Source organism: Emiliania huxleyi (assembly GCF_000372725.1).
Source record: "Emiliania huxleyi CCMP1516 unplaced genomic scaffold EMIHUscaffold_432, whole genome shotgun sequence".
Taxonomy (NCBI): Eukaryota; Haptophyta; order Isochrysidales; family Noelaerhabdaceae; genus Emiliania; species Emiliania huxleyi.
Window position 1 is genome coordinate 34894 of NW_005198739.1, and position 24456 is coordinate 59349.

General features: G+C 63.0%; 8 protein-coding genes across 8 annotated transcripts; 2 read left to right on the forward strand and 6 right to left on the reverse strand.

Annotated features, from left to right (window-relative positions):
• Window positions 1-717: 717 nt before the first annotated feature.
• Window positions 718-1725, reverse strand: EMIHUDRAFT_118876 (hypothetical protein; the record flags this gene model as incomplete). The annotated part of the gene is made up of 1 exon (XM_005769062.1): window positions 718-1725. One exon carries the CDS (start codon window positions 1723-1725, stop codon window positions 718-720), a length of 1008 nt encoding a protein of 335 aa, XP_005769119.1.
• A 1336-nt stretch (window positions 1726-3061) lies between these two features.
• On the reverse strand, window positions 3062-3460 carry EMIHUDRAFT_75941 (hypothetical protein; the record flags this gene model as incomplete). The annotated part of the gene is made up of 1 exon (XM_005769063.1): window positions 3062-3460. One exon carries the CDS (start codon window positions 3458-3460, stop codon window positions 3062-3064), a length of 399 nt encoding a protein of 132 aa, XP_005769120.1.
• A 332-nt stretch (window positions 3461-3792) lies between these two features.
• EMIHUDRAFT_459103 (hypothetical protein) lies at window positions 3793-4993 on the reverse strand (the record flags this gene model as incomplete). Its single annotated transcript, XM_005769064.1, has 2 exons — window positions 3793-4254; window positions 4365-4993. The coding sequence occupies 2 exons, from the start codon at window positions 4991-4993 to the stop codon at window positions 3945-3947; spliced, it is 939 nt and encodes a 312-aa protein (XP_005769121.1). The 3' UTR covers window positions 3793-3944.
• Window positions 4994-10701: 5708 nt separating this feature from the next.
• On the forward strand, window positions 10702-13626 carry EMIHUDRAFT_244765 (hypothetical protein; the record flags this gene model as incomplete). Its single annotated transcript, XM_005769065.1, has 3 exons — window positions 10702-10842; window positions 10946-11215; window positions 13579-13626. 3 exons carry the CDS (start codon window positions 10702-10704, stop codon window positions 13624-13626), a joined length of 459 nt encoding a protein of 152 aa, XP_005769122.1.
• EMIHUDRAFT_445347 (hypothetical protein) lies at window positions 13598-15458 on the reverse strand (the record flags this gene model as incomplete). Its single annotated transcript, XM_005769066.1, has 7 exons — window positions 13598-13829; window positions 13901-14013; window positions 14223-14282; window positions 14350-14421; window positions 14587-14691; window positions 14824-14853; window positions 14976-15458. The coding sequence occupies 7 exons, from the start codon at window positions 15453-15455 to the stop codon at window positions 13781-13783; spliced, it is 909 nt and encodes a 302-aa protein (XP_005769123.1). The 3' UTR covers window positions 13598-13780.
• Window positions 15459-21390: 5932 nt separating this feature from the next.
• Window positions 21391-21921, forward strand: EMIHUDRAFT_244769 (hypothetical protein; the record flags this gene model as incomplete). Its single annotated transcript, XM_005769067.1, has 1 exon — window positions 21391-21921. The coding sequence occupies one exon, from the start codon at window positions 21391-21393 to the stop codon at window positions 21919-21921; it is 531 nt and encodes a 176-aa protein (XP_005769124.1).
• Window positions 21922-22197: 276 nt separating this feature from the next.
• On the reverse strand, window positions 22198-22424 carry EMIHUDRAFT_370245 (hypothetical protein; the record flags this gene model as incomplete). The annotated part of the gene is made up of 1 exon (XM_005769068.1): window positions 22198-22424. A coding segment is annotated over one exon (227 nt), but the record flags the coding sequence as incomplete, so codon positions are not given.
• Window positions 22425-22593: 169 nt separating this feature from the next.
• On the reverse strand, window positions 22594-22833 carry EMIHUDRAFT_316440 (hypothetical protein; the record flags this gene model as incomplete). The annotated part of the gene is made up of 1 exon (XM_005769069.1): window positions 22594-22833. The coding sequence occupies one exon, from the start codon at window positions 22831-22833 to the stop codon at window positions 22594-22596; it is 240 nt and encodes a 79-aa protein (XP_005769126.1).
• Window positions 22834-24456: the final 1623 nt, after the last annotated feature.

Below are 24456 nucleotides of genomic sequence, written 5' to 3' on the forward strand. Positions count from 1 at the left end.
CGACTCGACGCCGCTGAGATCGGAGATCAAGCTCTGACAGGTCGCACGTCGCTCCTTTGACGCCGACGTGATTTACCCGTGCAGATCACATCAGGACACGGTCTCGACGCGCTCAGTACGACGCCTGCGACCCGTCTCGGGTCAGGTGGCACGACGCTCATCGCGCCCGCCAGCGCTGCCGTGCAGGCTGCCACGTCGAGGTCGAGCACGCTTCTATACGCTTGCCGAGCCTTCCTTTCCATCCCATTAGGCAGCCTGGGAACGGTGGCGATCAGAGGCAAAGCCTACGAGGGGTGGTGGAACCACATGTCACGGCTACTGCCGGCTCGACCCCACGATAGCCTCCGAAGGCTGACTTTGAGGCACCATCATCGGACGATGTCGACGAGTTGGGTCGCTCTCGCGGTAGCCAGATGACCTCTCATACTAGGATCATCGGCCATGGCCGCAGGGAGCGCGGGGGAGGGCGCTGGATGCAACACGGAGCTCCGTTGGAGACGTTTTCAAGATTAGCGTGTCAGAGTGAAATGGCACTAGCCAAAAAACTGTGCACCAAAATGCAAAAAAACCGAGCCGCGTTAACGTGTTCGTGTATAACTATAAGCTATTAATAAATAAATAAATAAAACGGGCAAACTCTGAGACGAGATGGGATTTAGGGACATGTGTCCCCGCCCTGCACGATCTTGGTGTGAGGGATCTTCAATCCGTGTCCCCTCACCCCTCGTCACAACCCGACACGGAAGAGCGGCAAGAGTTGGGGCTGCGGCTACGGCTGCGGCTATGAGAGGGGCCGGGGTCGCGGCAGAGCCGCTGCGCCGCGTGGACGCGCCTACACCGCTCTTGCTCCGCTCGCCACCTCTCGCAAAGGTCCAAAGCCATAGCCACCACCTCCTCCGGCAAGTCCTTTCGCCGTATCTCGCCGTCCCTCCACGCCTGGAAGATCTCGTCGTCATAGCCGTATTGCATCACAGCCTGCTGAACTGCGTCGTGTACGACCCCTGCCGTCCTATCCTGCGCCTCAGCGTCGGAAAAGTCGAACTCGGAGTCATACTCGGAAGCAGGCACAGACGGCCGCGGTGATTTGGCAGGCGGCGAGGAGGGGGAGGGGGAGCGCGGCGGTGCGCGCTCGTGGCTCCCGCTGGTGCCAGAAGGGCCAGCGCCCAGCGCGCTCAGCCTGTTCTTGTTCACCTTGGGAGAGGGGGGTGGGGGTCCACCTCCCTTGGGTGCGGGCTGGCGGTCAGGCTTGCGCTTGACCGCCTTGCCCGGCGGCTTGCGGCCAGGGTTCCTAATGGTGAACCTGTCCGGCATGCCGCCCTTCCCAACCCTGGTCCACCCCTCGGGCGACTCGTTGGGCTGGGGTTGCTGCATCTGTTGGTGCTGTGGGTGTGCCTGCGGTGCTGCGGCCGGAGCTGCAGCGGCGGCAGGCGGTGCTGCGGGCGGTGCCGCGGCGGAGGTGGCAGCAGGCACAGGCTGCGGTGGGGCACTGCCCTCCTTGGCCTGCTGCCGCTCCCTGTCCCTCTCCCACTGGGACTGGGGCTGGACAATGAACTGCTTGCCCATGGGCGTCGGGTTGACGCTGAAGCTCCACCAGTTGCGCTCCACGGCGAGCTGCGAGAGGATGCGAATCATCGCCTCGTCTTGCGGCGCCACCGCCTCTCCTGTGGCTTGCGCGCACAGTTTGAGCCTGGCCGCAACGGACGGGCCATCGCGAGCGTCGGCCATGGCCCCGTTTCTCGCCGTTTTGTAAAGTTTGGCACTATAAGCTATAACGAGCCCGTACTCTCCGATAAAAACACCGGCATCCTCAGATCGGATCGCACCTCTCAAGGCCCTTGAGGGATCCCTTGAGCCTTGTCACAAGGCCTATATGCGAAAATGGAGCACTTGGATGGTGCTCTGAGCATTAATTTTGAGGTCGGTCGGGAGTCGGTCGACCCTCCGTGCTCGGACGCTCTAGACGGTCTGTGTGCGTCCCTGTCTCCCTGAGACGAGTTCATTTTAAACCTGGATGGAGGATGGAAGTTCACAGATAGGAAAGTTGAAAAGAAACAATAAGCTGCACAGGACGACAGTGTCAGTGAGGGTGTGAGAGGTAGAACCTAGCCGCCCCACACCAGGAGGTCTTGCACTGACCTTGTTAAAGAAAATAACTGCGTCGTTATCAGAAGAGGGGGGGGGGGGGGGGGGGGCGAGCGGCGGGGATCGGCTGGCGGAGAACAGGGACACATGTAGCCCGGCCGGTTAGGCCGCGGCACAGGAGACCTGGCGAGCGCCGCGAGGCCAGTCGGGGCGTGGCGGCGTTAGCGGGGCATTTTTGGGCGCGGGTCGAGGTGAAGGGGCCCCGGGGCGTGAACCGAGATTCATGTCACAGACTCGCGACGACGGATAAGACGGAAGAGGAGTGGTATGTGGGAGATGACTGTCGTTTGAGTAGGAAAGAGTTATATGGTTTAAGTTATGCCTAGAAGTATGCGCGCGGTGTGTGTGCGGACCTGCCTGCTGCAGTGCGTCGTACTGTATAATTAATGCCTCCCCTCTGACGCTTGCTGCGCGATAATCTATTGAGCGAGACAATGAGAGGTTGCGGAGGACAGGTGCGAGGGGCTGGATTCACAGATTTTCTTCCTCGTCTTAGCGGGAAACCCCCTCTTTAAGTTTTGTCCTGGTTTTCGCGCGCTGTGAAGTCGGTCTGTGAGGAGAGCCACTCAGAGAGGTCTGGGCGGGCGGGGCAGGGCGCCGACGGACCTCAGGTGTCATGAGCTGCGCGTGTGAGCAGTGAGGGAAACCACGCTGTGGAGTGGGTTTAATGAGCATTACGCCCTTGCCGTCCCCTCCATCACCGGACACCGCCGCCGCCTCACAACCACCTCCTTGTGACATTAAGAGTGGGTTTAATGCGCAAGAAAAGTTAAAGTTGCTCCCGGCCCAGTGGGGATTTTGGCATCACGGCCCCGTAACACCCATGTGCATGTGCATGTGCATGCACAGGTATTCACGCCAACCTCGTACAACTCATCCCCGTCATTTTGTATGACGCGCCTGGTAGGAAGCCCCCGATTCACGGCTTCTTTGTCAGCTTGATGACATGCGAGCCAAACTTGGTCTTCACGAGGCCGAGCTCGCCGACGACAGTGTCGGGATCAAAACAGTAATCGTTGAAGGCTCCAACCATCTGGCCCGGTCCAAAGGTACCGAGGTCCCCACCCTTTGCCCCGGACGGACAGGTGGAGAACTCACGCGCTGCGTCGGCGAAGTTCACCTGCCCTGCCTCAATCTGAGCTTTGATGCGCTGGGCGCGTGCGTTGTCCGAGACGAGGATGTGCGATGCGCCCGCCTTGCCGAAGGCGAGAAAGTCAAACACGCCTGCGCGCGCGGAGGCATGGCGAGCCGCTGTGCGCTGGGCGGGCAGCCCGGCAAGCCCGGCGGGCGTGAAGGCGGTTCCAGCGGCGAAGATCATCAGTATTCCGAAGGACATCATCAGCAGGGCCTCACGATCGTCGCTCACACCCCAGCGAAGGGTCTCTCCTCGAAGGGACACACCTCTGCCAAAAAGAATTTAGCCAGCGAGCTAGCACAGGGGACGATCGCGAGGTGGCATGAAGGTTGCAGCGAGAATCGGCGAGGGACTGCAAAGAGAGATAGGAAGAGGCAGACGCCCAAGGGTGGGCGCGACGGCTAGAACTCCACACCCCTCTCCTCAAAATCCCTGTGTGGTGGCGGCGTGCCGTCCTCCCGTCCCTGCCTTTGGGTTGTCTGTGTTATCTTTCTTCCTTAGAGCTTAGTTTCATTAGCACAGATACACCACGTGCGCCGTGTTGTGCAAAAAAGAAACGGCCTGGCCTTCTCCCCACAGAACTCTCGCACAGCATTGGGCACGGGACTGGCGCGCACTGGCACGGACCCTAAGCTAATCACGTCTCACACGGCGCGGCCGGCCCTAGCTAGATCTCCGCAGCAACCGCCTGGCGCTTCTTCTCCGCAACCTGTTCCGGTGTGAGGACCCCGAGCTCGATCAGGCGCTCGGTGAGGAACGCGTCCGCTGTGGCGTACTTTGGCGAGAGGTACGTCGAAGAGAAGGGGTGCAGGAACGTGGGGATGCTCATCCGGTCAGAGCTCACGTCCTCGTCCGCGGGCACAACAACGCGGTGTGAGGTTGCGCGGTACTCGCCGTTGGACATCTGCTCGAGCATGTCGCCGATGTTGATGATGAGCGCCTCCGGCACGAGGGGCACCTCGCGCCACTCGCCCGTCCTACAGGGCATGCGAAGAGCTTCTCCTGGACAGGCCTCCAGCTGGACGGGCGGGACGAGGCGCGAGCCCTCCTGTGGTCCCTCAGCTCGAGCCCTCTCGCCGAGCCGGACGGCAGCAGCGTGATCAGGTTGATGTCCTCGTGCGCAGAGGCGCGGGTGGCACCCGGCGCGGCGAGCTCAGGGTCATACGGCGGGTACCGCAGGATCCGCATCATCGTGTTTGTGGGGTCCAGCGTCTCCGCCAGCCGGGTCACGTTGTTGGTGCGCAGCTGCTCGCGCGTCGCCGCGTCCATGTGCTCGTCGATCCACTGGAGCAGCTCCCTTCCCAGCTCGAGCATCTGGTGGAAGAGGACGCGCGCCCGGTCGGACACCTCCTCCGGGTAGCGGCCCCGCGGGAAGTACAGCTGGTAGTACTGCTTCAGGTCCTGAAGCGTCTGGCCCTTCGCCGACTCCGCACGCGCCATACTGAAATAGCCGTCCTGCGTTTCCATGCTGCGCTCGTACTTGGCCTGGTCGGCGAGGCCGGAGGTGAGGAACTCGCGCCACTCGTCGTACACCTGCTCGATCAGCGAGTACTTGATCGGGTGGTTGGTCAGGACCGCAAAACCAGTGGCTTTGAGCGACTGCGCGAAGTCGCCGGGCGCGCCGCCCGAGGTGTAGTCGACTACGGACACGTCGCCACCAAGCCTGAGCGGCGTCTCCGACAAGACAAGCGCGCCGAGGAGGAGCGGCGAGGCCATAGAGCACGCGTACGCCGCGTACGCCGGTACCGCGAAAAACGGCAACAGATGAAGAAAGAGAGCGCGGAGAGCTGCGACGAAAGGCGAGATGAAGGTTGCAGCGAGAATCGGCGCGAGACTGCGAAGAGAGATAGGAAGAGGCAGACTCCCTAGGGTGGGCGACGGATAGCGCACCACACACCTCTCCTTAAAATCCCTGTGTGGTGGCGGCGTGCCGTCCTCCCATCCCTCCCTTGGGTTGTCTGTTTTCTTTCTTTTAGGCGAGAGAAGAAGCGTAGAAAAAGGATCGGCAGGCGGCGGCGGCGTCGCTGGACGAGGCAGAGGAGAGCGACGCGACAGAGGAAGAAGCGACAAGAGAGAGAACGACGAGAGTGGGACGACCGCGAGGTGGCATGAAGGTTGCAGCGAGAATCGGCGAGGGACTGCGAAGAGAGATAGGAAGAGGCAGACTCCCTAGGTAGGGCTAGCGCATCACACCCCTCTCCTTAAAATCCCTGTGTGGTGGCGGCGTGCCGTCCTCCCATCCCTCCCTTGGGTTGAGTGTTTTCTTTCTTTCTTTTTACACAGGTACACCGGAGAAGAGAGAGAGAGATTTTTGAAGACCAACAAGAAATCACGACTCTCACAGAGATTTGGGCTCGGCAGCTTGTCAGCCCTCAGCCGAAGCTGGGGCCGGTCCCGTAGCCGAGAGAGCCCGCGCCGTTGAGTTCGACGCGGTCGGGGGGCCTTGCGGAGAGGCCAGCGAGGTGGCGATCGCTGTACTTCATGGTGCCCTCGGTGGGGCGGCTGACAAGCCAGAGGTCGATACTCTGGACGACCCATAGGATGCCACGAATGCCTGGAGGAGAGGGAGGCGAGGCCAGAGGCAGACTCAGCTGCTCTCGGGTGATCTCGCTTTGGTGGCCGAAGGACCCGATGGTCCTGTCACATTCGTGTTCCGAGTCGTACGGGTAGAAGATTGCGGGAAGGCATCGAGTCAGCACATCCTTGTAGTGCAGCGGACCGCCAGGCTCGCCGGCAGCATCCGCAGGGAGGCAGCATATGAGGCACCAGTCTTCTGGAGAGCTCAACAGCTGCGGCCACGATGGCGGAGTCGGCCGCGGTTCGAGCGAGCAGCTTTTGGCTGCGGGATCGAATCGCGGAAGGCTCATGCCCTCGCGGAGCGACGCGGGTCGCGCGGCGCGCGCGTGTGCGAAATGCGACAACAGACGACAGACGACAGACGACAGACGCCTGAGCGCTGTACGACTGAACGACCGTCGCCGCAATCGCCACCGCCGCCATTTTGACGAGCAGCGCGAGCGCGCTCGTCGGCGGCCAGCCGTCGCGGGCCGGGCCGAGCCCGGCCTCAACCGGCCGCGCCGCCGCAGCAGGCCCGGAGGCCCACATGGCGGCCGACAGCTGATAGGAGTCTTCTCGTCTTCTCTCCCCCCCCCCCCCCCGAGAAGTGAATTTTCGAACGAAACGCTCTCTCACAACACTAGGGTCTTGGCTGCATGGGACTGGCGGGAAAAGAGAATTTTTGTTGGGTCCCAAAGCTCTCTTCTGACTTCTCTCTGTACAAGCATGCCGAGGCGCGGAGATCTTCTCCGAGGCTCCACCCCTGTTGGAGTATAGACCGCTCGTCTATTGCAACAGCCAATCAGCCCTAAATGAAGGTAGTTGTGGATGCTATGTGAAGAATTCCTTTCTCCCGCATCTTTGGGATGTTCGGACTTTTGGTTGGTTGGTTGGGAGTTGGGTGGGAGTTGGGAAGCCGCCCGGCCGGGTTACTCTTTACACTTTAGCGGTACTCGTCTAGCTCTAGGCTGGGGTTGGTCCTGGGTTGGTCTAGGGGCTGGCGGTTGGTTTTTTGGAATAGTTCCTCACGCGCATGCCACATGCGTGTCATGACAGCCTCAATGACAATGTGTCATGCATGACAGCCCTCACGCCTCAGCCGTTGAATTCAAGCGGGGCTGCAGAAGTGTCCGCGTCCGTCCGGGGGGCGGGGGGCATCCACACCCATTAATTAAGCAGGAAGGACCGGATGACCGCGGACGATGAGGGAATTCTGTTTTTTGGGGCAAAGAAGAGCCCACCAAACAAACCCACACCACGCACGCACGAGAGAGAGCGGGCGGGCGGGCGGGCTGCGGGCGGGAGGGAGGCAGGGAGCAGGAGTAGGTAGGTAGGTACAGGGAGCCCCCCCTTTTATGGTTGACCCTGGGCATGGCCTCTCTGGGGGTGAGCTGGGTCGGTCTCCTCCGGGTGTCTGCAACTCGCACGGCGGGTCCGCGTCCGGGCAAGCATCCGAGGCCCGCAGTTGGAGCGGCCGCATATTGCTCGGTACCCCCCGGCCTTTTTAAGCCCAGGGCCGACCCCCCCCCCCAGCAGCAGCGCTCTGCTGCTGGGGGGGTCGGGCCCCCCCCCCCAGCAGCAGCGCTCTGCTGCTGGGGGGGGTCGGACCCCCCCCCCCCAGCAGGAGCGCTCTGCCTGTGGGGGGTGCTGGCATCTCTGTACAGACAGCAGCTGTAAGTAGCATGCGTTCGAGTTGCGAGAATTTATGGTCGGCATCAAAATCAGTGGTCTCACCGGCGGGGCCTCCTACTGCCAACCGGGCGGTGTGGGGCACGCCAGCCTCTCTTCTACGCCTCTCGTGCCTCGCGGCGCCTCTGCTTCAAGGAGGGAAGATACGGCGCTCGCAGCCCATCATACGCCGTGGCACAGCGGAGAGCACAGCGGGCTGTACAAGTCCATCGGATAGTGCTCAATATCTTCGCATGCTCGTCGTAGGTGATATCCCGCGCGAGGTCATACGACAAAGGCCAGCAATCACTCGGTGATGAGACTATTGATGTAGGCGCGACGCTCTGACACCGAGTGTTGCTCGACGCTGCGACACCGCCGAGTACCGCGCAGCGCTCAACCTCGCGGAGTTGCCCTCTCGCTATCATCACCCTTCACGGCGGCCGGGCTCGAAGGCGCGGTGAACACAACCGCCTCGAGCGTACCGCTCAAACACGAGCCGAGGGGGCGGGAGGCCGGGGGCGGCGGGAGGCGGGAGCTGGGTCCAGTGCGCTCTGCTGCTGGGGGGGGGGTCGGGACCCCCCCCCCCAGCAGCAGCAGCGCTCTGCTGCTGGGGGGGTCAGACCCCCCCCCCTAGCAGCAGGGACGGGCTTAAAAGGGCAGGGGGGGTACCGAGCAATGTGCGGCCGCTCTTGTCCTCTCGCAGGGCGCGACCAACATGGAGATCCCCTATGCTCAGATCTGGGCTTTTGTCGACTATTGCTCGCTCTCTGAGCACCTGCAACGTCAGGCACTGTGCTTGGAGAATGCGTCGCAGTGCTGCTGCGCCTGTTGATTGAGCCGCGGCGCAAGCTCCATCGGTGAGCTGCGGTGGCGCGCCGGCCGCTTCATGCATAGCTCTCCGGCGAGCGGCCGCGAACGCGTTTTCCGTCCGCCGTTTCATCGAGTTTGCCCGAGTGGTAAAATGCAATCGTCGAACCTGCCCGAGTGGTAAAGTGCAACTTTGGCATTTGGTAAAAGCTGCCCGAGTGGTCTGTGGGGGAAAAAACCAAAGCGGAAAGGTGGCCTCAAGAGCTAAAGGTCAACATCCCCTCCGGCTACGACAATGTGAACCTGATCTGGTCCTCACGGGGTTGACCCGTCTCCTCCAGATCGAGACGGACTTCATGAACGGCCGGGCAATATTTCTTCATTACTATTTATTAATTAATGTTTTTTGCACGGCTGAGCCCCCCCCCCCCCCCCTTGGTGGGGTTCCCCGGCTTCAAGGGCTTACCCCCCCCCCCCCCCCGCCCCGCCCCCGCCTTTCCTCTTCTCCCCTTCCGTCCCAGCTCCACTCATCCCTCTCTCGCCATCTCCTGCAGGTGCAGGGGAAATACGAAACGAAAATTGATGGGCTTGCCCATCCCGGAGTGGTTCGACCCCACATAAATCCGAGACGGTGACGGGATGCTGTCGTACGATGGTCTCAGGCCCAGTGAGGTAGTGCATCTGACTATCCCGGATCCTGCTGAACAAGCTAGCTCGATCGGTCACCCCGCCATCACCGTCGGGGAGAGGGGGGACGACACTGCTTCGGCAGCGTGCACCTCGATCCTGTACCGTGTTTGTTATGACCCCCCCCAATGAACACACCAGAGAGGGAGGGCGAGACGATCGAGGGGTCCCGTACCACGCGGAATCGACCCTATCCAGTGCTCAAGTGCTCAAGGTACAGGGTAGGAGAGAGAGATTTTTAGCAATACAATACCAAACAACTCTAACACTCACACATCATTTGTTTGTCAGGGTAGGTAGGTAGGTAGGTAGGTAGGGAGCTACATAGGTAGGCAACAATCTCTCTCTAGGTAGGTAGGGAGGGAGGGAGGGACAGACAGAACACACACACAGACAGAGCACAGACAGACAGACAGAGGCTACGACTGTTGCTAGTCTGAAAGTACAACCAAATTGCCTTTCAAACGTGTCAACTCGCCGTTTACCCCAGGAGCGGCTCTCATTTCGACACCTCGGTTCGACACTATAGTGCACTAGGCACACAACTCAAACGAACGGTAATAAGGTAAATCACTGTAACGTCTTGGCCGACCCGTTGGCTCCTCTGTCGTCCCCGGTGCCCGCCAGCAGGCACCCGTACCTGTCCCCGGTGTGCGCTGCCTTCGATGTCGGGCAGCGCCCAGGACTTTCTCAGCAGCTTGTCCTCTCCCGCCTCGAGCTCGGGAAGCGCGCCGCCGCCGCTCGCGCGGCCGCCGCCTCCTGCGAGAACGAACCGGGCGTCAGACTTCCTCTCCAGTGTCAGCTCGTCGAGCCGCGCCGCCTCGCCGGGCCTGTCTCCCGTCGCCAGTCTCACAGGGCTCTCGGCTGCCCCTCCCGGCGACAGCAGGCAGGGCTCGCAGCAGCCGCTGGCGCCGGTCAGCAACCAGGGCTCGCCGAGCACGAGGCAGCCGCCCAGCTCCGGCAGGAGCAGATTGGGAGAGCCGTCGCCGGCGTCGGCCGTGTCCGCCGTGGGGCGTTCAGCTGCCGCCGAAGTCAGCCGCTCGCCGCAGGCACCGTCCCAACCGAGCTCTGCCACTCGGAAAGAGGATGCGAAAGCCTTTATTGCCGCGTCGTCGCCGCCCGCCACACCGGCGCCCCAGCCGCCGACGCAGACGTCGTCGCCGCTCCCTGCGACGCGGGTGCGGCCGCCGTCGGACCCGACGCCGGATGTTCAGTGCACAGCGCCTTTCCGTGACGCCGAGGCGTGCTGGGAGTTCGCGTACCGAAGTCTACAAAGCGGGCGCCAGCCGGGGAACGAGCGCGCTCCAGCAGGCCGCACGACCGTGGCGTACTGCCTGTCCATCGAGGGCGTGGAGGGGGGCACGTTCCCCCCGGCGCTTGTAGCAAGGCTGAAGCGAGAGCCCACCACCTCCGCGCCAGCCGTCTCTCACCGTCTCCTTCTCTCCTTCTTTGACCCGGTCTCGCGCACCTTCTTTGGTGCCACGTGGGAGTCGCCTCCCAGGCGGATTCCCGACCCGCTCGTCGATGCAGCATCCGCTGCTGCCGCAAGCCCGCTGCCCATTCAGCATACGATAGACGCGAGCTTCATCTCACAGCTTGATGGAGGCGCGCCTCTCACTTGCCCGCACTGCACGGTGCCTCTTTCAGCTGAGGGCTCCACGCTTTCTTTTGCAGGCGCACTCCTTGTGGTCCAGACGCTCTTCATGCTCCACACCAGCCTTGGAGGGCCGTCCGAAGAGTATGCGGCTGGCTGGACGATTCTTCGCCCCTTTGTGACGCGCGCGGCATCCGGTGACGTAAGCGATGGGAGTAGCGCGGCGATCAAGGCATGCGTCCCACCCCGAGTCCCGTGCTTCTGTGCCTGGCTCTGAGACCCAGCGATCAGCTCCCCGCGAGGGCCCAGCCCCACTGGCTCCCTCGAGTCGCCCGACCCCAACACCCCCGCAGGCGCTGGCGCCGCTCTACCAGGGCTCGCCCCTCGCGCTGCAACACCTCTCGGCTGGTGCTGCCCCTGAGTCGCACCTGCGCTCTGCCGGCGGCGAGCTGCGCTATGCGCTGCGCAAGCAAGCTGCACTCCTTCAAGCAGCTCATCTCCTATCCGAGCATGCCTTTTACTCCTCCTGCGATCCTGTCCCGGGCTTGCTTCCCGGCCAGCGCGACGGATCTACGGGTGCACTCGATCTCTCCGGCCTCTCTGCGCCTCGGCTTCAGGCGACAGTGCCCCTCTACGCCTCAGCCGCCCACCTGAGTATTCTTGATACGAAACCACGACGACACACACCAGTCGACTCGCATCGGTTGCCTCCATGAACGGCGGAGCTATTCTCGCGCCCACACCACACCTGGCTCCAACGTGGACACGCCCATAGCTGGGGACACTACTAGGTCACGCATGGCATCAGAAGTTTTATCTCTGGGCCCCGAAAGGCATCTCTAGCAGTGTCGTTACGCATGCCCCCTCCCATCCTGGGCGCATGCGCCTCACGTCTCGCCAGAGCATAAGCCCTTGGCGTGTGGCGAGACGAGTTTTTCGCCATGCAGCGAGCAGCAAGCCGCCCGCCGCAAACAGCCGGAGGCATCGCCACGGCACTGGCTGCGCCGCGCTCCCGCACCCGTCGACGAAGCTCCCCCCGCGGAAGACCGCGCGTAGCGACGCCTTGTCGATCGAGATGGGCGCGCCTGAAGCTCGCCCACCTACTGCCCCTGAGAGTTGGTTACGAGTGGGATCAGCTCCCCCCCTTGGGATCAAAGCTTCCACGACCTCGCACCCAACATCTCAGGCGGGATCAGAAGGGGACTCCACACCGGACACCGCCCGGGCACAGCCCCCCTACCCGTCGGATCGCACAGGGCCCCCTAGGAGCAGCCCACACACAATCTCGCATCGGCAGATTGCGCCTGAGTCAGGCAGACAGCAGACAAGGAGAGGAGAGAGGAGAGAGAGAGAGAGACGAGAGAGGAGAGGGTGAGGGTGTGTGCACACGTGTGGAGCAGGGAGGGTGTCTGTGGTGGGCTATAGTCATACTACGTGGTTAGAACCACGCGCCCCTCAGGAGCTAAGGTAGAGCTGAGCGTCCAAGACGCCTCGGTCCCTCCCACCGGCGTGAAGACCATCCGGATCTACCGGACGCGCCCTCCGGGCGGGTCCGTCCCCGCGATGGCCCACAGTCCTCCGTCGCCAGGTCGAACCCCCTGCCTCCCGGTTGAACCCCCAGTCCTTGTAGTCCATCATGAAATAAACTCAAAGATCCACCACAGCCACCACCCTCCGCCTCCACCGTCGAGCCGCGATCGCTGCCGCCCGCGACGCCGCCCGCCGCGTCAGATTGCCGCGACGCGCGCCTCGAGTCGAGGCGGAGAGCCGCGCCGCACCAGCAGCAGCATCAGCACCAGCAGCACCAGCACCACCAGCACCAGCAGCACCAGAGAGAGGCGAAACCTGCCCGACGCCGCCGTGTCAGATGCTCCCGACGCGCGTCTCGAGCCGAGTCGCAGAGCCGCGCCGCGCCAGCAGCAGCATATGCACCAGCAGCAGCAACATCACCACCAGCAGCAGCACCAGAGAGAGACAGTGCAGTGTGACAGCAGCGCAGAAGCGCTCGCAGAGCGGCGCGCAGCGCCGCGCACGCCACGCCGCGGGCGGTCGGACGAGCGCAGCGTACGTCGGCCGCGAGCCGCGTCGCCAGCCGTCTCGCGAGAGAGCGGCGCCGCCGCGTGCGCGCAGCAGCCGCCGCGGCAGAGGCGAGCCGCGGCGACGGCCGCACAACCGATAACTGCCATTGGCGGTTTCACACCACACACACACACACACACACACACGTTAGGAGGCGGCCCAAGAGAGATAAATAAATAAAAACGTCCGAGAGAATGCGCTGAATCTTTTGCCACAAGAACCCCCAACGCGCCATCCACCACCCGCCAACGCGCTGGACTTGGCACCAACCGCCAACAGCGTGGCCTTGGCACCTCCTACCAACTCTCGAGCCCAACCCGACATGGATTTTGCCTCAACGGCAACACAAACACAGTCTACCCCCCGCGGACGGCCCGTGGTTAACACGCCGAACCCTATCCCCCGCGAACGGCTCGTGGTCAACTCGCCGAACCCTACCCCCCGCGGACGGCCCGTGGTTAACACGCCGAACCCTATCCCCCGCGAACGGCTCGTGGTCAACTCGCCGAACCCTACCCCCCGCGGACGGCTCGTGGTTAACACGCCGAACCCTATCCCCCGCGAACGGCTCGTGGTCAACTCGCCGAACCCTACCCCCCGCGGACGGCTCGTGGTCAACACGCCGAACCCTTCTCACGAGTCACGTGGCAATGGCGGCTCTGCGAGCTCGACACTCGCCCGCCGCCATTGGGGGGGATGCGCCTACCCTCACCTCGGGTAGATCGTTCACACCTCGCCCCGCGTAATATCCTGATTAGTTAATTGTTCCCGCGTGTTCGTTCGTCCATTCGTATATCTTTATCATCGATCGGTGCAGTGTACGGTTTATATGGAGCAAGACGTAGACATCGCGCACTCGCAGCCCACCGCGCCACCGCGCCGTCGGGCGCCGCCCTCGGTCTCCGAGGGAGCTCAGCTACACCGTCTGGTCATGCGCAATTTTGGTCGCGATTGACACGTGTGAGTCCTCTCACCTCTGCCAGCCGCTCTGGCTCTCGCGCGCTGGCGAGTGGCCCGTGCGAGGGGTGCCGCGTACTTTATGCTACTCACTCGCTCATTCGCGATGGCCCGGCAACCTCTCAAGACCCACCCCACCCGGCCGCCGCCGCTCACTCAGAGGCCCACCAGAGCAGGTAATCCTCGTCGGGCTGCATGTACCTATCGGCCGTGCCGCGGACGCGTGACTGGACGCGACCCGGACGAGCACACCTCCTCGTCGGGGCGCGCACTCGTCGGCAAAATACTTGGCCTTGTGCGCCTGAAGAAACTTGAGCAGCTCCATCAGCTTGGCGACCAGCACCGTCATGTGCTCCCGCTGCAGCTTGGCGTGCGCAAGCAGCTCCTGCGTCGAGGTTTTGCCGTTGGGGCATGCGTCGGCGGCCGGGCGTGGTGACGAGGGGGGGGGGGGGGAGCAAAGCAAAAGGGGCGGCGTCTCGGCTCACTCGGCTACACCGGTGCTACATCTTGTGCTACATCTGTGCTCCCTCTGGGCATTGTTGGCTCCCTCCCGGCAGCGCTGTGCTACATCCCTGCGCTCCCTCTTACGCCCACCGGCAGCTTGACGACTAGGCGGAGCAAGTGCTCTGCGCCGTACAGCTCGACCAGCGGCACCTGCCCACAGCCGGAGGCGTCAAGAGACGCTGCTCGCCACCACCGTCCACGCCTCGACGAGCGGCACGTCGGGCTTCTCGCTGCGCAGCTGCTGCAACTGCCTTCGCTCAAACTTGTACAGCAGGATCGCGCCGAGGGCCTGCAGCAGGCAGAGCCGGTCCTCGGTGGATGGGCCGCAAGCGGCGCCAGGACGGGTTGGATTAGGAGTGGGGCCCCTTCGGCTGCATCTCGGCTGCATCTTGGCTGCATCTCGGCTGCATCTCGGCTGCATCTCGGCTGCATCTGGGCGGCAGCTCGGCTGTGCCTGGTTGAAGTACGAGCGGAGCCCATCGCAGACCTCGGTGTAGAGCCGCTCGTGCGAGGAGCGCTTGGCCTTGGCGGCGACGAACTCGGAGAGGAGCTCGTGCACCTGACGACCACTCCCGGTTCTGAGAGGATGCCACCGCTTCGCCAGGAGGAGGTGTCTCACGTGCCGAAGGGGAGTGTGTCTAGGAAGTGTCTAGGAAGTGTCTAGGAGGTGTCTAGGAGGTGTCTCGCGTGCCGAGGGCGAGCGTGGCAGCGGCACCAGCGCCTGCGGGTGGAGGGGCGGAGAGGAGGGAAGGGGTGGCGGTGCGTCGCCGATGGACGGCAGAGGGGGCTAGCGAGGCGGGCCACGGGGTGTGGGTTAGGTCGGGGGCAAGGCGCCGGCCGCGCCTTTTCCCTCGAGACCCGCTCCCAGTCCTCTATCAGCTTGAGCTTGAGCCCCTGCGGCAGGCGGAGCTGCTCGCGCACCTCGGCGGCGATCGAGTCATCCGCCGGGACCACTCCGCCGCGCGGCCGCTTGTTCGCCACCGCCGCGCCGCCCTCGCCGGGTGCGGCGCCGTCAGCCGCAGGAGGCTCACCAGCCGCGCCCGCGCCATCGGTGCCGCTCCTTTTGTGCTTTTTGAAGGCGCGGTTGAACTCGCGGATGCGCTCCTTTTGGAGCTGCCGCGCGCTTGCGTCGTCCTTCAGCAGCCGCGACTCAGGGACCCACTCGTCCCAGTGGCTTGACCAGCCGTCATAGTGCACGCGATACAGCCGCACCTTTGAGCCGCCGGCGCCGCCGGCACGCTCAGTCTTCTCGAGGATGCGCGCGGGGAAGAGGAGCGGGCCGTGGTACGCCATGATCTCCTCATCAGTGTCGAAAACCACCATGCTCTCTCTCGAGGCTCAAAATGCCGCAATAAGGGTTTCTTTTTTACCTTCTCCAACAGCCACCTCCCTACCTACCCAGTCAACCCTGGAGGCGGATTAGCGGGGTCTGTCCGACTCGCTCGCTGCACGGTTGGCTGCGGCGCTCCGGCGCAAGCCGACGCTCGAGAAGTGGCGCCACTCTGCGTGGCTGCCCTCCGGGCTTGTCCTTGGCTCTCCGACATCGATCGAGCACGCCTGTCCGACGAGCGGCTTGCCGCGCGGGTGGCTTTGTGTGGCTCTTGTCGAGAGCGTTTTGCGGCCCGCCGGCTGAGAGAATATGTGTCGTCTGATGTGTCACTGTGTACGTCATATCAGTCTTGATAACAAGCACGGTCGATCCGTCGAAGCGATATACTCGTCACGTCACGCTGGACGGCTTGCACGGAACTCTGTGCCGGCAAAACAGGAAGAGCCGCGCTGCAAGAAGAGCTCGATAGGGAGCGAGAATCGTCAAAGGCGCTCACGCAGGTTTCGGACGTCCGTCCTGGTGCGGTCAGTTCCCCCCAGGTTTGACCGCGCAGGTCTCAAAACTCGTCGAGCACTCGTAGCCTTTCTGCGACTCTCTGCGTGCTGCCGGCTCGGGAAGAGCAGATTTTGCAAGATATCTCAACGAGATCCGACATCTGCGCGGTCATTTTTGGAGTGATCTTACCGCGTCATGACGGAGTCTTGATACCTCTCGGAGCACCTCTAACGGTTCTCGCTCCCTATCGAGATCTTCTTGCCGGACGGCTCTTCCTGTTTTGCGGGGCGCGCTGAGCTCTGTGTCAAGCTCGAAGGGCAACGGAAACGAGTGCATCGATAGACCGACTGTGCTTGTTACCAAGACCGATCTCACGTACACAATTACACTCCAGACGTCCCGTACTCTCCCATCCGACAACCGGCAAGACGCTGTCGTGAGCCAGCCGCTCTTGCGGCAGCCGTCAGCAGAGACCGAGCGCATCGGGCGAGTGGAAATCGAGATGGCGAGCCGGCCGTGGGCCCGGACGACGGCGCTGGAGCGACAGATTTTGGCTGAGGCTCCGAGGAGGCGAGAGCGAGCTCTAGAGGTGAATCACGTGTTTTGGCTCTAGGGCCAGCTCGGCTAATCCTCAGCTTAGTTGGCTGGTCTAGGCTGTTAACAAAGGCTTTCGGCTTCAGCTTGGTATAGATATAGTAGTGAGTCTGACGGCGACCTTTCTTTACGGCGGCGAGCAGAATCGCGAGATATCTCCTATAGACTCTCGAAGGGGAGCACAACGCGCACCACTCGAGGCAGCGCATGGCTCCGCCTTCCGCCTCGGGCTCGGCGCGGAGCTTGCTGGCGCAGAAAAATTTACACCCAGGAAGATTCTTCCGGTCTTGTGGTACATGTCCTCTATCGCCTCGATCGACCTTCCTCGCATCCTCGGTCGGCTACGACCTACGTCCGTACGTACGACCTAAGCGCTAAGGCTCTGTGTATGCAGCGCGGTATGGGTGGGTGGACGCGAGACAGGGAGTTGACGGCACGCTCGAGCGACACACAGACACACAAACTCACAAGGGCTCTGCCCGCAAGGCGCCCGCGCAGACGCGGTCGGTACCAATGACAAATGCGGTCGGTACCAATGGAATACCCCCACACAAACAGATAGCAAAATCCGAATACATGTACTCGCATAATGTGGGTAAACGAAAGTACCGTACCGTATTCGCCGTACTATCAAGAAAGACACCGAAAAAAGTCGCCGTAGCAGTCCACGACCAGCCAGCCTGCTGCCGGCTCGCACGGCAGCCTCTTCCTATGGACCAGCCTCGACTTCCATACAGTCAACATTTTGTCGCTGCGTGCTCGTGGTGAGCTGTGGCGGCGGTCGAAGTTCGCCCAGATTCGGTGACGAGCGCCGGACGATAGTACCGCCTCTGTTCGCCCATGGAGGAGGAGGGCGCAGTCGGCGAATTGGAGGAGGAGGAGGGCGCAGGCGACGAATGGGAGGAGGAGGGCAGTCGGCGTTGTCGTGTCTGATTCAGAGGAGGAGTTGGAGGTGCTCCGGCAACCTGGCATGATTGAGCAGCTTACCGCTGTTGTCACTCAACGTGCGTCATGCGTGATCGAGCTTGAGGGAGGAGCTCCGCTAACGATTCGGCCAGCAACCCAACGCCGCCGCCCATACCCGCCACCCACAAAGCACCTGCTCTACTAGGAATCCCATACCACCCTCCCCACTTTCCACTGATCATGCCCGTGATAGCACCATCACTGCCGCCGTCCTGGTTTTGAACGTGGCAGCTAGGCGAAGGGACTCGGTAGAGAGGGTAGTTGTGACCCCCCTGCCTGAGTGAAATAAATAAAGAAAGAAAACGGTCAAACTCTGAGACGAGATGGGATTTAGGGACATGTGTCCCCGCCCCCTGCACGATCTTGGTGTGGGGGATCTATTCAATCCGGGTCTCCCCTTGAGCACTTGAGCACTGGATAGGGTCGATTCCGCATGGAGGAGGCTGCGCTGCGCAAGCACGGGCGGGAGGGGTTTCTCCTGCGGAGTCGTGCGTGCGCGGGGCTCCTCTTTGCGAATACTCCCTACATACGTCTCGTACCCGTTCTAACCAGAGAACGCATGGTACGGGACCCCTCGATCGTCTCGCCCTCCCTCGCTGGTGTGTTCATTGGGGGGGGTCATGACAAAAACACGGTGCAGGATCGAGGTGCACGCTGCCGAAGCAGTGTCGTCTCACAACCCCTGGTCACTCCCCGACACTAGGAAGAGCGGCGAGTGGGGCTGCGCTAGGGGCTGCGGCTACGGGTGCGGCTGCGAGAGGGGCTGCGGTCGCGGGAGAGCCGCTGCGCCGCGTGGACGCGCCTACACCGCTCTTGCTCCGCTCGCCACCTCTCACAAAGGTCCAACCCGTCCAAGGCGGCCTGACGTGAGGAGCAGAGGACAGAGCGAGCTTTTGTGGTGTTGGCGTACGCAATAACGGAGTGATTCTAAGATCAGGTTAGGCGAGTGGCAGACATTTCAAAAAATGGGCGCCGCAGGCGCCCCGGCGCTGCGTGCCCACCATGGTTGGGCGCGCAGCGAAGAAAATATTGCGCGCTCGACAGCCTTTTCTAATAGGAAAATGGCCTCTCCTCGGCGCCATCCATACCGCTTGTCGGCGCACAGCGGAGTTCGCAAGCCGGACCTGCTGCCTTCCCTTCTACGTACACTTTCAGAATGGAGGCTCAAACGCAGCGCAGGGCTCGGCTAGCTGTGCTCAGACCAAGTCGATTTGTACCAAAGTTGGTAGACAGTGCCAAAACCACACGGAATCGAAAATGGCTCTTAAATTCGCGCACCTGGCGTCCGCACTGCCGCATGGTGCGAGCCGCCACTCATGAGAAGGTCTCCGCTGCGATGCTTTTGCTGCCTGTGTCAATGCAGCAACCCATCGAGCGCGTCACTATGACCTGACCCCTCTGATCACCGACGTCGCCAACGGCAAGCCTGCGTCCGTGTTGCATATGCTCTCCATCCATGTTCGCATTGCGGTGCATTGCCAATTCGAGCCACTCGAGCAATCATGCACAATCAATGAGCCGAAGAGCTGAGACGCAGATTCTTTGCAACCGGGTCACCAGGCAGCTTGAGCCGTTTGACGAGCGCCTCGAACGCTCTTTGTCCGGGATGTGGTAGGCGATGCGATCGGGCGAGACAAGGACCTGCATCGTCGCCTGCGCCGGCATACATTGGCGCTCAGCGGGGCGGCTTTCCGAGCGCATTGCCAGCGCGGCGGCGGCCAGAGGGCTTCTGTGTGCCGACACCGCGGAGCGGGCGCACCGAGGAGAGGCCGAGGCTCAGCATCGCGGCCAGCCACAGCATTGAGGGCGGCAGAGGGCCGCAGCACGCTCGCAGGCAGCCGGCTGCTTCGAGCGGGCGCCCCCAGCTTCGAGCGGGCGCCCCCAGCTTCGAGCGGGCGCCCGGGACGGGTTCCCCGCTTCGAGCGGGCAGATGCGGCCGGGGATTCGCTTTCTGAAATGTCTGCCTCCAAAGGGGAAACGACTAACCTGATCTCAGAATCACTCAACGGGACACCACAGGGTGGTTGTTCTCTCTATCTCCTCTTCTAGCTCTTAGCATGAGCTGCGCCCGACCCCTTTTGCGCAGCAACACCTTAAAGTTTTAGGCCCTCCAAATTCGGATCGGAGCGTAGCGGAGTGGGGGCCCGAGTTTGAAAAGGGCGACGGACGCTTGCGTCCTAGCCTCCAACAACGCCTCCCCGACGCAGAGGGGCCCCCGGAGGGATGCTGCGACGGTGTATCATTCACTTTATGCCACCGTTGCATATCCGGATATGCAACGGTGGCATAAGGCGACTGATACACCGTCGCAGATGCTCAACCGCTCTACGCCACGCCGCTCGCCCATCTGACTTTTTTTTTCTGCACACAAAAAGACAAAATGGCATCGGGCACGGAGAATGTGTGGAAGGCAGTGGCGCCGATGGCGACTGCGCGCGTTAATTAATTCCGCCGCGGCAGTGCTGGACGGCAAGCTGTACGCTGTGGGCGGATACAACGGTGACCATCTCAGCTCGGTCGAGCGGTACGATCCGGCGGCGAACGTGTGGGAGGCGGTGGCGCCGAGGAGCGCGGTTTTCTTTTTTGACAAAAAAGAAAAAACATACACCCAAGGGAGGGATGGGAGGACGGCACGCCGCCACCACACAGGGATTTAAGGAGAGGAGTGTGGTACTAGCCGTCGCCCACCCTAACCCTTGGTCGTCTGCCTCTTTCTATCTCCCTTCGCAGTCCCTCGCCGATTCCGAGAGATTTTTAGCAATACCAAACAACTCTAACACTCACACGTCATTTGGGGCCTGGAGCCCCTGCAGACTGATCTTTATGGTGGTTTAAAGTTTGCGGGGGGGGGGGCAGCTTTGGGCCCTGTCCCCTGTTCACGCGCGCGCGAGACGTGCAGACAGGGTTGCCAGGTGAGAGCGAATGGCGCGGTTCACGCCTCGCACAACAGAGAGAGAGATGCGCTCTGCATGGTGGACATAAAAGAGAGCGAGTGCTTGGGCGAGTAGGCCGTGCGGTCGACGCTGCCGCACGCGACTTTGCGCGCGAGGCGGCGCAGCTTGAGAACGGCGGTGGGCGAGAAGCCGCGCCGCCGAATGTCTCGTGGAGCAGCAGGTTGAAGTTGTTGCGCTTGACAAAGATCGCGTCGTGGTAGAAACCGCGATGCGCCTTGACGTAGCCGTGGCCGTTCTTGTGGTCGAAGGGTTGGCCGGGTTGCCCGCGCACCTTGCAGCCCATGTTTAGGCGGCGGGCCTTCTCCTCGGTGTTGCCGAAGGCGTAGGAGTGGCCAACGGAGGCGGGCGTGCCGCCACTCGAGGCGTTGCCAACGCCCGCCGAGGAGGTCTTGAGGAGGGGCGTCCAGAGCTTGACTTCATTCACCTCATCGCATCCTCCCGGGCCAGCGTGGGGTTCCGCGAGGTCGACCTTGTACCCCTCGTTGTACTGCCGGGTGAGCTCTAGTTTCTCCTTGTCACCGTGCACGACCGGCGCGGTGGCCGGGGCGCGCATCGCGTCCGCCCAGGCGGCGAGGACGCCGTCGTGGGGCCGCCGGTGGTGGGCCTTGTTGCAAGTTTGTTGCCGATTCCGCTGCAACCTTCAAGCATGCCACCTCGCGGTCGTCCCACTCTCGTCGTTCTCCCTCCTGTCGCTTCCTCCTCTTGTTTTTGTCCTCCTCTGTCGCGAAAGAAAGAAAGAAAACAGCCTCGAAGGGAGGGATGGGAGGATGTCGTGAAAAAAGAAAGAAAACGGACACTCCAAGGGAGGGATGGGAGGACGGCACGCAAAAAAAGGCTCCGCAAAAAAGGGCGCAAAAGGGCAAGGCCACGCCTGGGTATCTGTCCCTGTCCCACTTCCGCACCCCTGCACCCTGACGCGATGGCGGGCACACCGCCTGCGTCGCCAAGCACGTCGCGGCACGTCGGCGTCGACGTGCGCCCGCTTCCCGATCGGGCACGCGACTGCGCCCTCGCGGCGGGCGGCGTCGGCGCGGTGTGGGGCGCGACGGTCGCCGCCGCCGAGGGCGGCGCGATTCCACATGGCGCCGCCTGGGTCGGTTCGCGGTGGGCAGCAGCGGCCGCGGCCTTCATCGGGCTGCGTCACCTGATCCTGCAGGGCGATTGGCGGAACGACCGCGAGGCGGTCAGCGCCGTCGCCGCAGCTGCCGTCGGTGGCGGCGCAGCCGCGCTGCAGCGCGCATGGCGGCGGCTTCGCATCGTGAGCGCCGTCTCGTTTGTGACCGGGTTTGGCGGGCACTATCTGCACCGGTGGTGGCTGCGTGCGCGCCTCGACTGGATCGAGGGCGAGACAGCCGCCACCGCCGCCACCGCCACCACACGCCTGATGCAGGACCGGCTGCGGCACGAGCCGAGAAACTACGAACTTCGCTTGGCCGCGGCTGCAAAGTGACCGCGCCTTGCAAGTTGGCGTCTCCGCCGTCACCACGTTGCCGCGCGCTCCCCGCGCGCTCCCCGCCACGTTCACTCTTGCCTTCCTCCGACGGTGCATCATTGTGGGTCTATCTAGCCGGATCAAAGAAGTGGATGAGCAGGTCTCCGGTCAGAGACGGTCCGGTGGGGCACAGTGCGCGCGGTCTGTGCTGGTGTCGTGTGCGGTGCCAGCTCGTGTGTCGTGACCGAAGTCCGTGTCGTCGGATCTTAAAACTATAACAAACAAAAACATGTAGTCCGTCTCGCCCTGCGCGGTCTGCCCCACCTTTCCGCACTACCAACTCGGTGGTGTGCGCGCCGCCCCCACACATGGCCGCCCCCCGCGCGGTCCGCGGTTCCCCCCGGTAGGGTCAACGCGCTCACACACCTCACACACACCGGCCGTGCTGCATGGTCAATCCTCCGTCTCTCACTCCCTGGGACCCGACCCCTCACGCCCGGCCCCGCGGTGGAGCAGAGCCGCCCACGCGGTGAGGGCCCGCCGCCGCGCCTCCTTGTCGAGGGTGAGGGCGATCACGTGCGAACCCTTGGCCTCGATATGCGCCTCCAGCTTGCCTGCCGCCCGAAGCGCCTTCGGGAAGACATAGAAGCAAGGTAGAGCCTAAGTCTCGGACGAATGAGGGAGAGGTGTCTAGGAGAGGCGACTCGCCTCGGCGTACGCGGCGCCCTCAGCGCGGAGCGGGTCGGCGGAGGCGGTGATGACGAGGGTAGTCGGGTGGGCGGGTGAGCCGAGCACGTCTGGCTCCGCGAGCCGGGGGAGCACGAAGAAGCGATCGGAGACGGCGTCTGGCGGGGTGCAGAGGGGGCGGGGGCGGCAGTTCTGAGAATGTGGAGGCGGGAGGTGTCGGCGCGGCTGCGCAGACACCCGCATGCTCGAAAGGGTAGTAGACGCTCCAGCTCCACCTCAGCCACGCCACCGGAGCAATGGTCGTAGCGCTGTTGACGGCAAAGGAGGCAGAATTGGCGCGCGGGTCGAGACACGGCTCGTCGAGGAACAGCGAGCGCACAGCGACCCCGCGCCGCGCGGCGTCCGTGGCGACGGCGGCGGCGACGCCTGCGCCTGCAGACGCCCCCGCCACGTGGATAGCCGACGAGTCAAGTCCGATCGACGCCGCGCGACTCGCGTCGCAGATGTACTCGAGCGCGGTGGCACCGTCGAGAGGTGCCGCCGGAAACGGGTGCTCGGGAGCGAGGCGGTACTCGACGCTGAGCCACGCAACCTGTTGGGTGGCTCGAAGCATGAGGACGAGTCAGAGGGTCTTGTCGGCACTCGGCGCTGAGCAGCCTTGGGCGCCTCGGCCACCATCGCGGCCAGCTCGGCGGCAAACGTGGCGCCATGCGAATCGCGCGCCGTCGAGAGCGTGTACCCTCCGCCGTGGAACCACAGAACCACTGGAAGCAGCGTGTCGCCGCTGCCAGGTGGATGGTACAGTCGCGCCTCGAGAGTGGAGCCGTCGGCGCGCGACATCTGAAGCAGCGTGAGCCTCCACTCGGAGAAAACGGAATCATGCTGCACACCATCTCTCTGATCCATCTTTCCTCGGAGCTCAAGCAATAGGGAGAGGTCGCCTGAGAGGGCGGCGGTCGTCATGCGCTCGAGGGGGAGCAGCAAAGGGAAGGAGAGCTGAATGAGCCAGTCGATGAGGCCAACCTCCGGGTGCCGCCAGAGTGGCGTCTCTTCTCCGTCGGTGGGTGGCGAGAGGAACGGGATGCGCATACTGTTGACCGAAACCACCGGCCAGGGTTCCAACTGTAGAGCTCTACCAGACCGTTTTGAGTAATAGGCGAAGCCGCCGGTGGCATCTCTTTCCACCCAAGAAGCCCGTTTGGAGGGATGGGCGGCAGTGTGCGGGCGGTGAGTGCTAGTCCTCTCATCAATTTAGAACGAACGCCCCTCCCTCCCTTCTTCCCTCTACTAGCTGAGGGGCTCGCTAAACGCTCGCCGAGCTCCATTCTGTGCAACACCACAACACCACCTCCTCACTAATCGTCAGGGGCGCGGAGAGCGCAGTGCACTACGGTGAGGCTGCGCAGCGGGGGCTCGCCCCCTGCACCGCGCTCAGCGGCGTATAGGGGAGAGGGCGGTCGGTGGCGGCGGCGGCGAGGCGCGAGGCGGTGGCGGCGGTGGTGCGGGCGGCGGGATGACAGGGGAGGCGGCGGGATTGACAGGGGAGGCGGCGGCCACGAGCGGAGCGGCGCGAGAAGGGGGGGGGTGCGACGGTGTATCATTCACTTTATGCCACCGTTGCATATCCGGATATGCAACGCGGTGGCATAAAGTGAATGATACACCGTCGCAAAACTGCATTGGGTCTCGAGTTCGAATCCCGCAGTTCGACTCGGCGCAAAAAACCCAGACGGGCGTTGTCACTGGTTCGAAACCCACCTTAGCGTTCACCTGCTATCCGCCGGTACCCAAAACCGGATGCATCTCCGCACGACCCAGGAATGCAGTTTTGCGACGGTGTATCAGTCGCCTTATGCCACCGCGTTC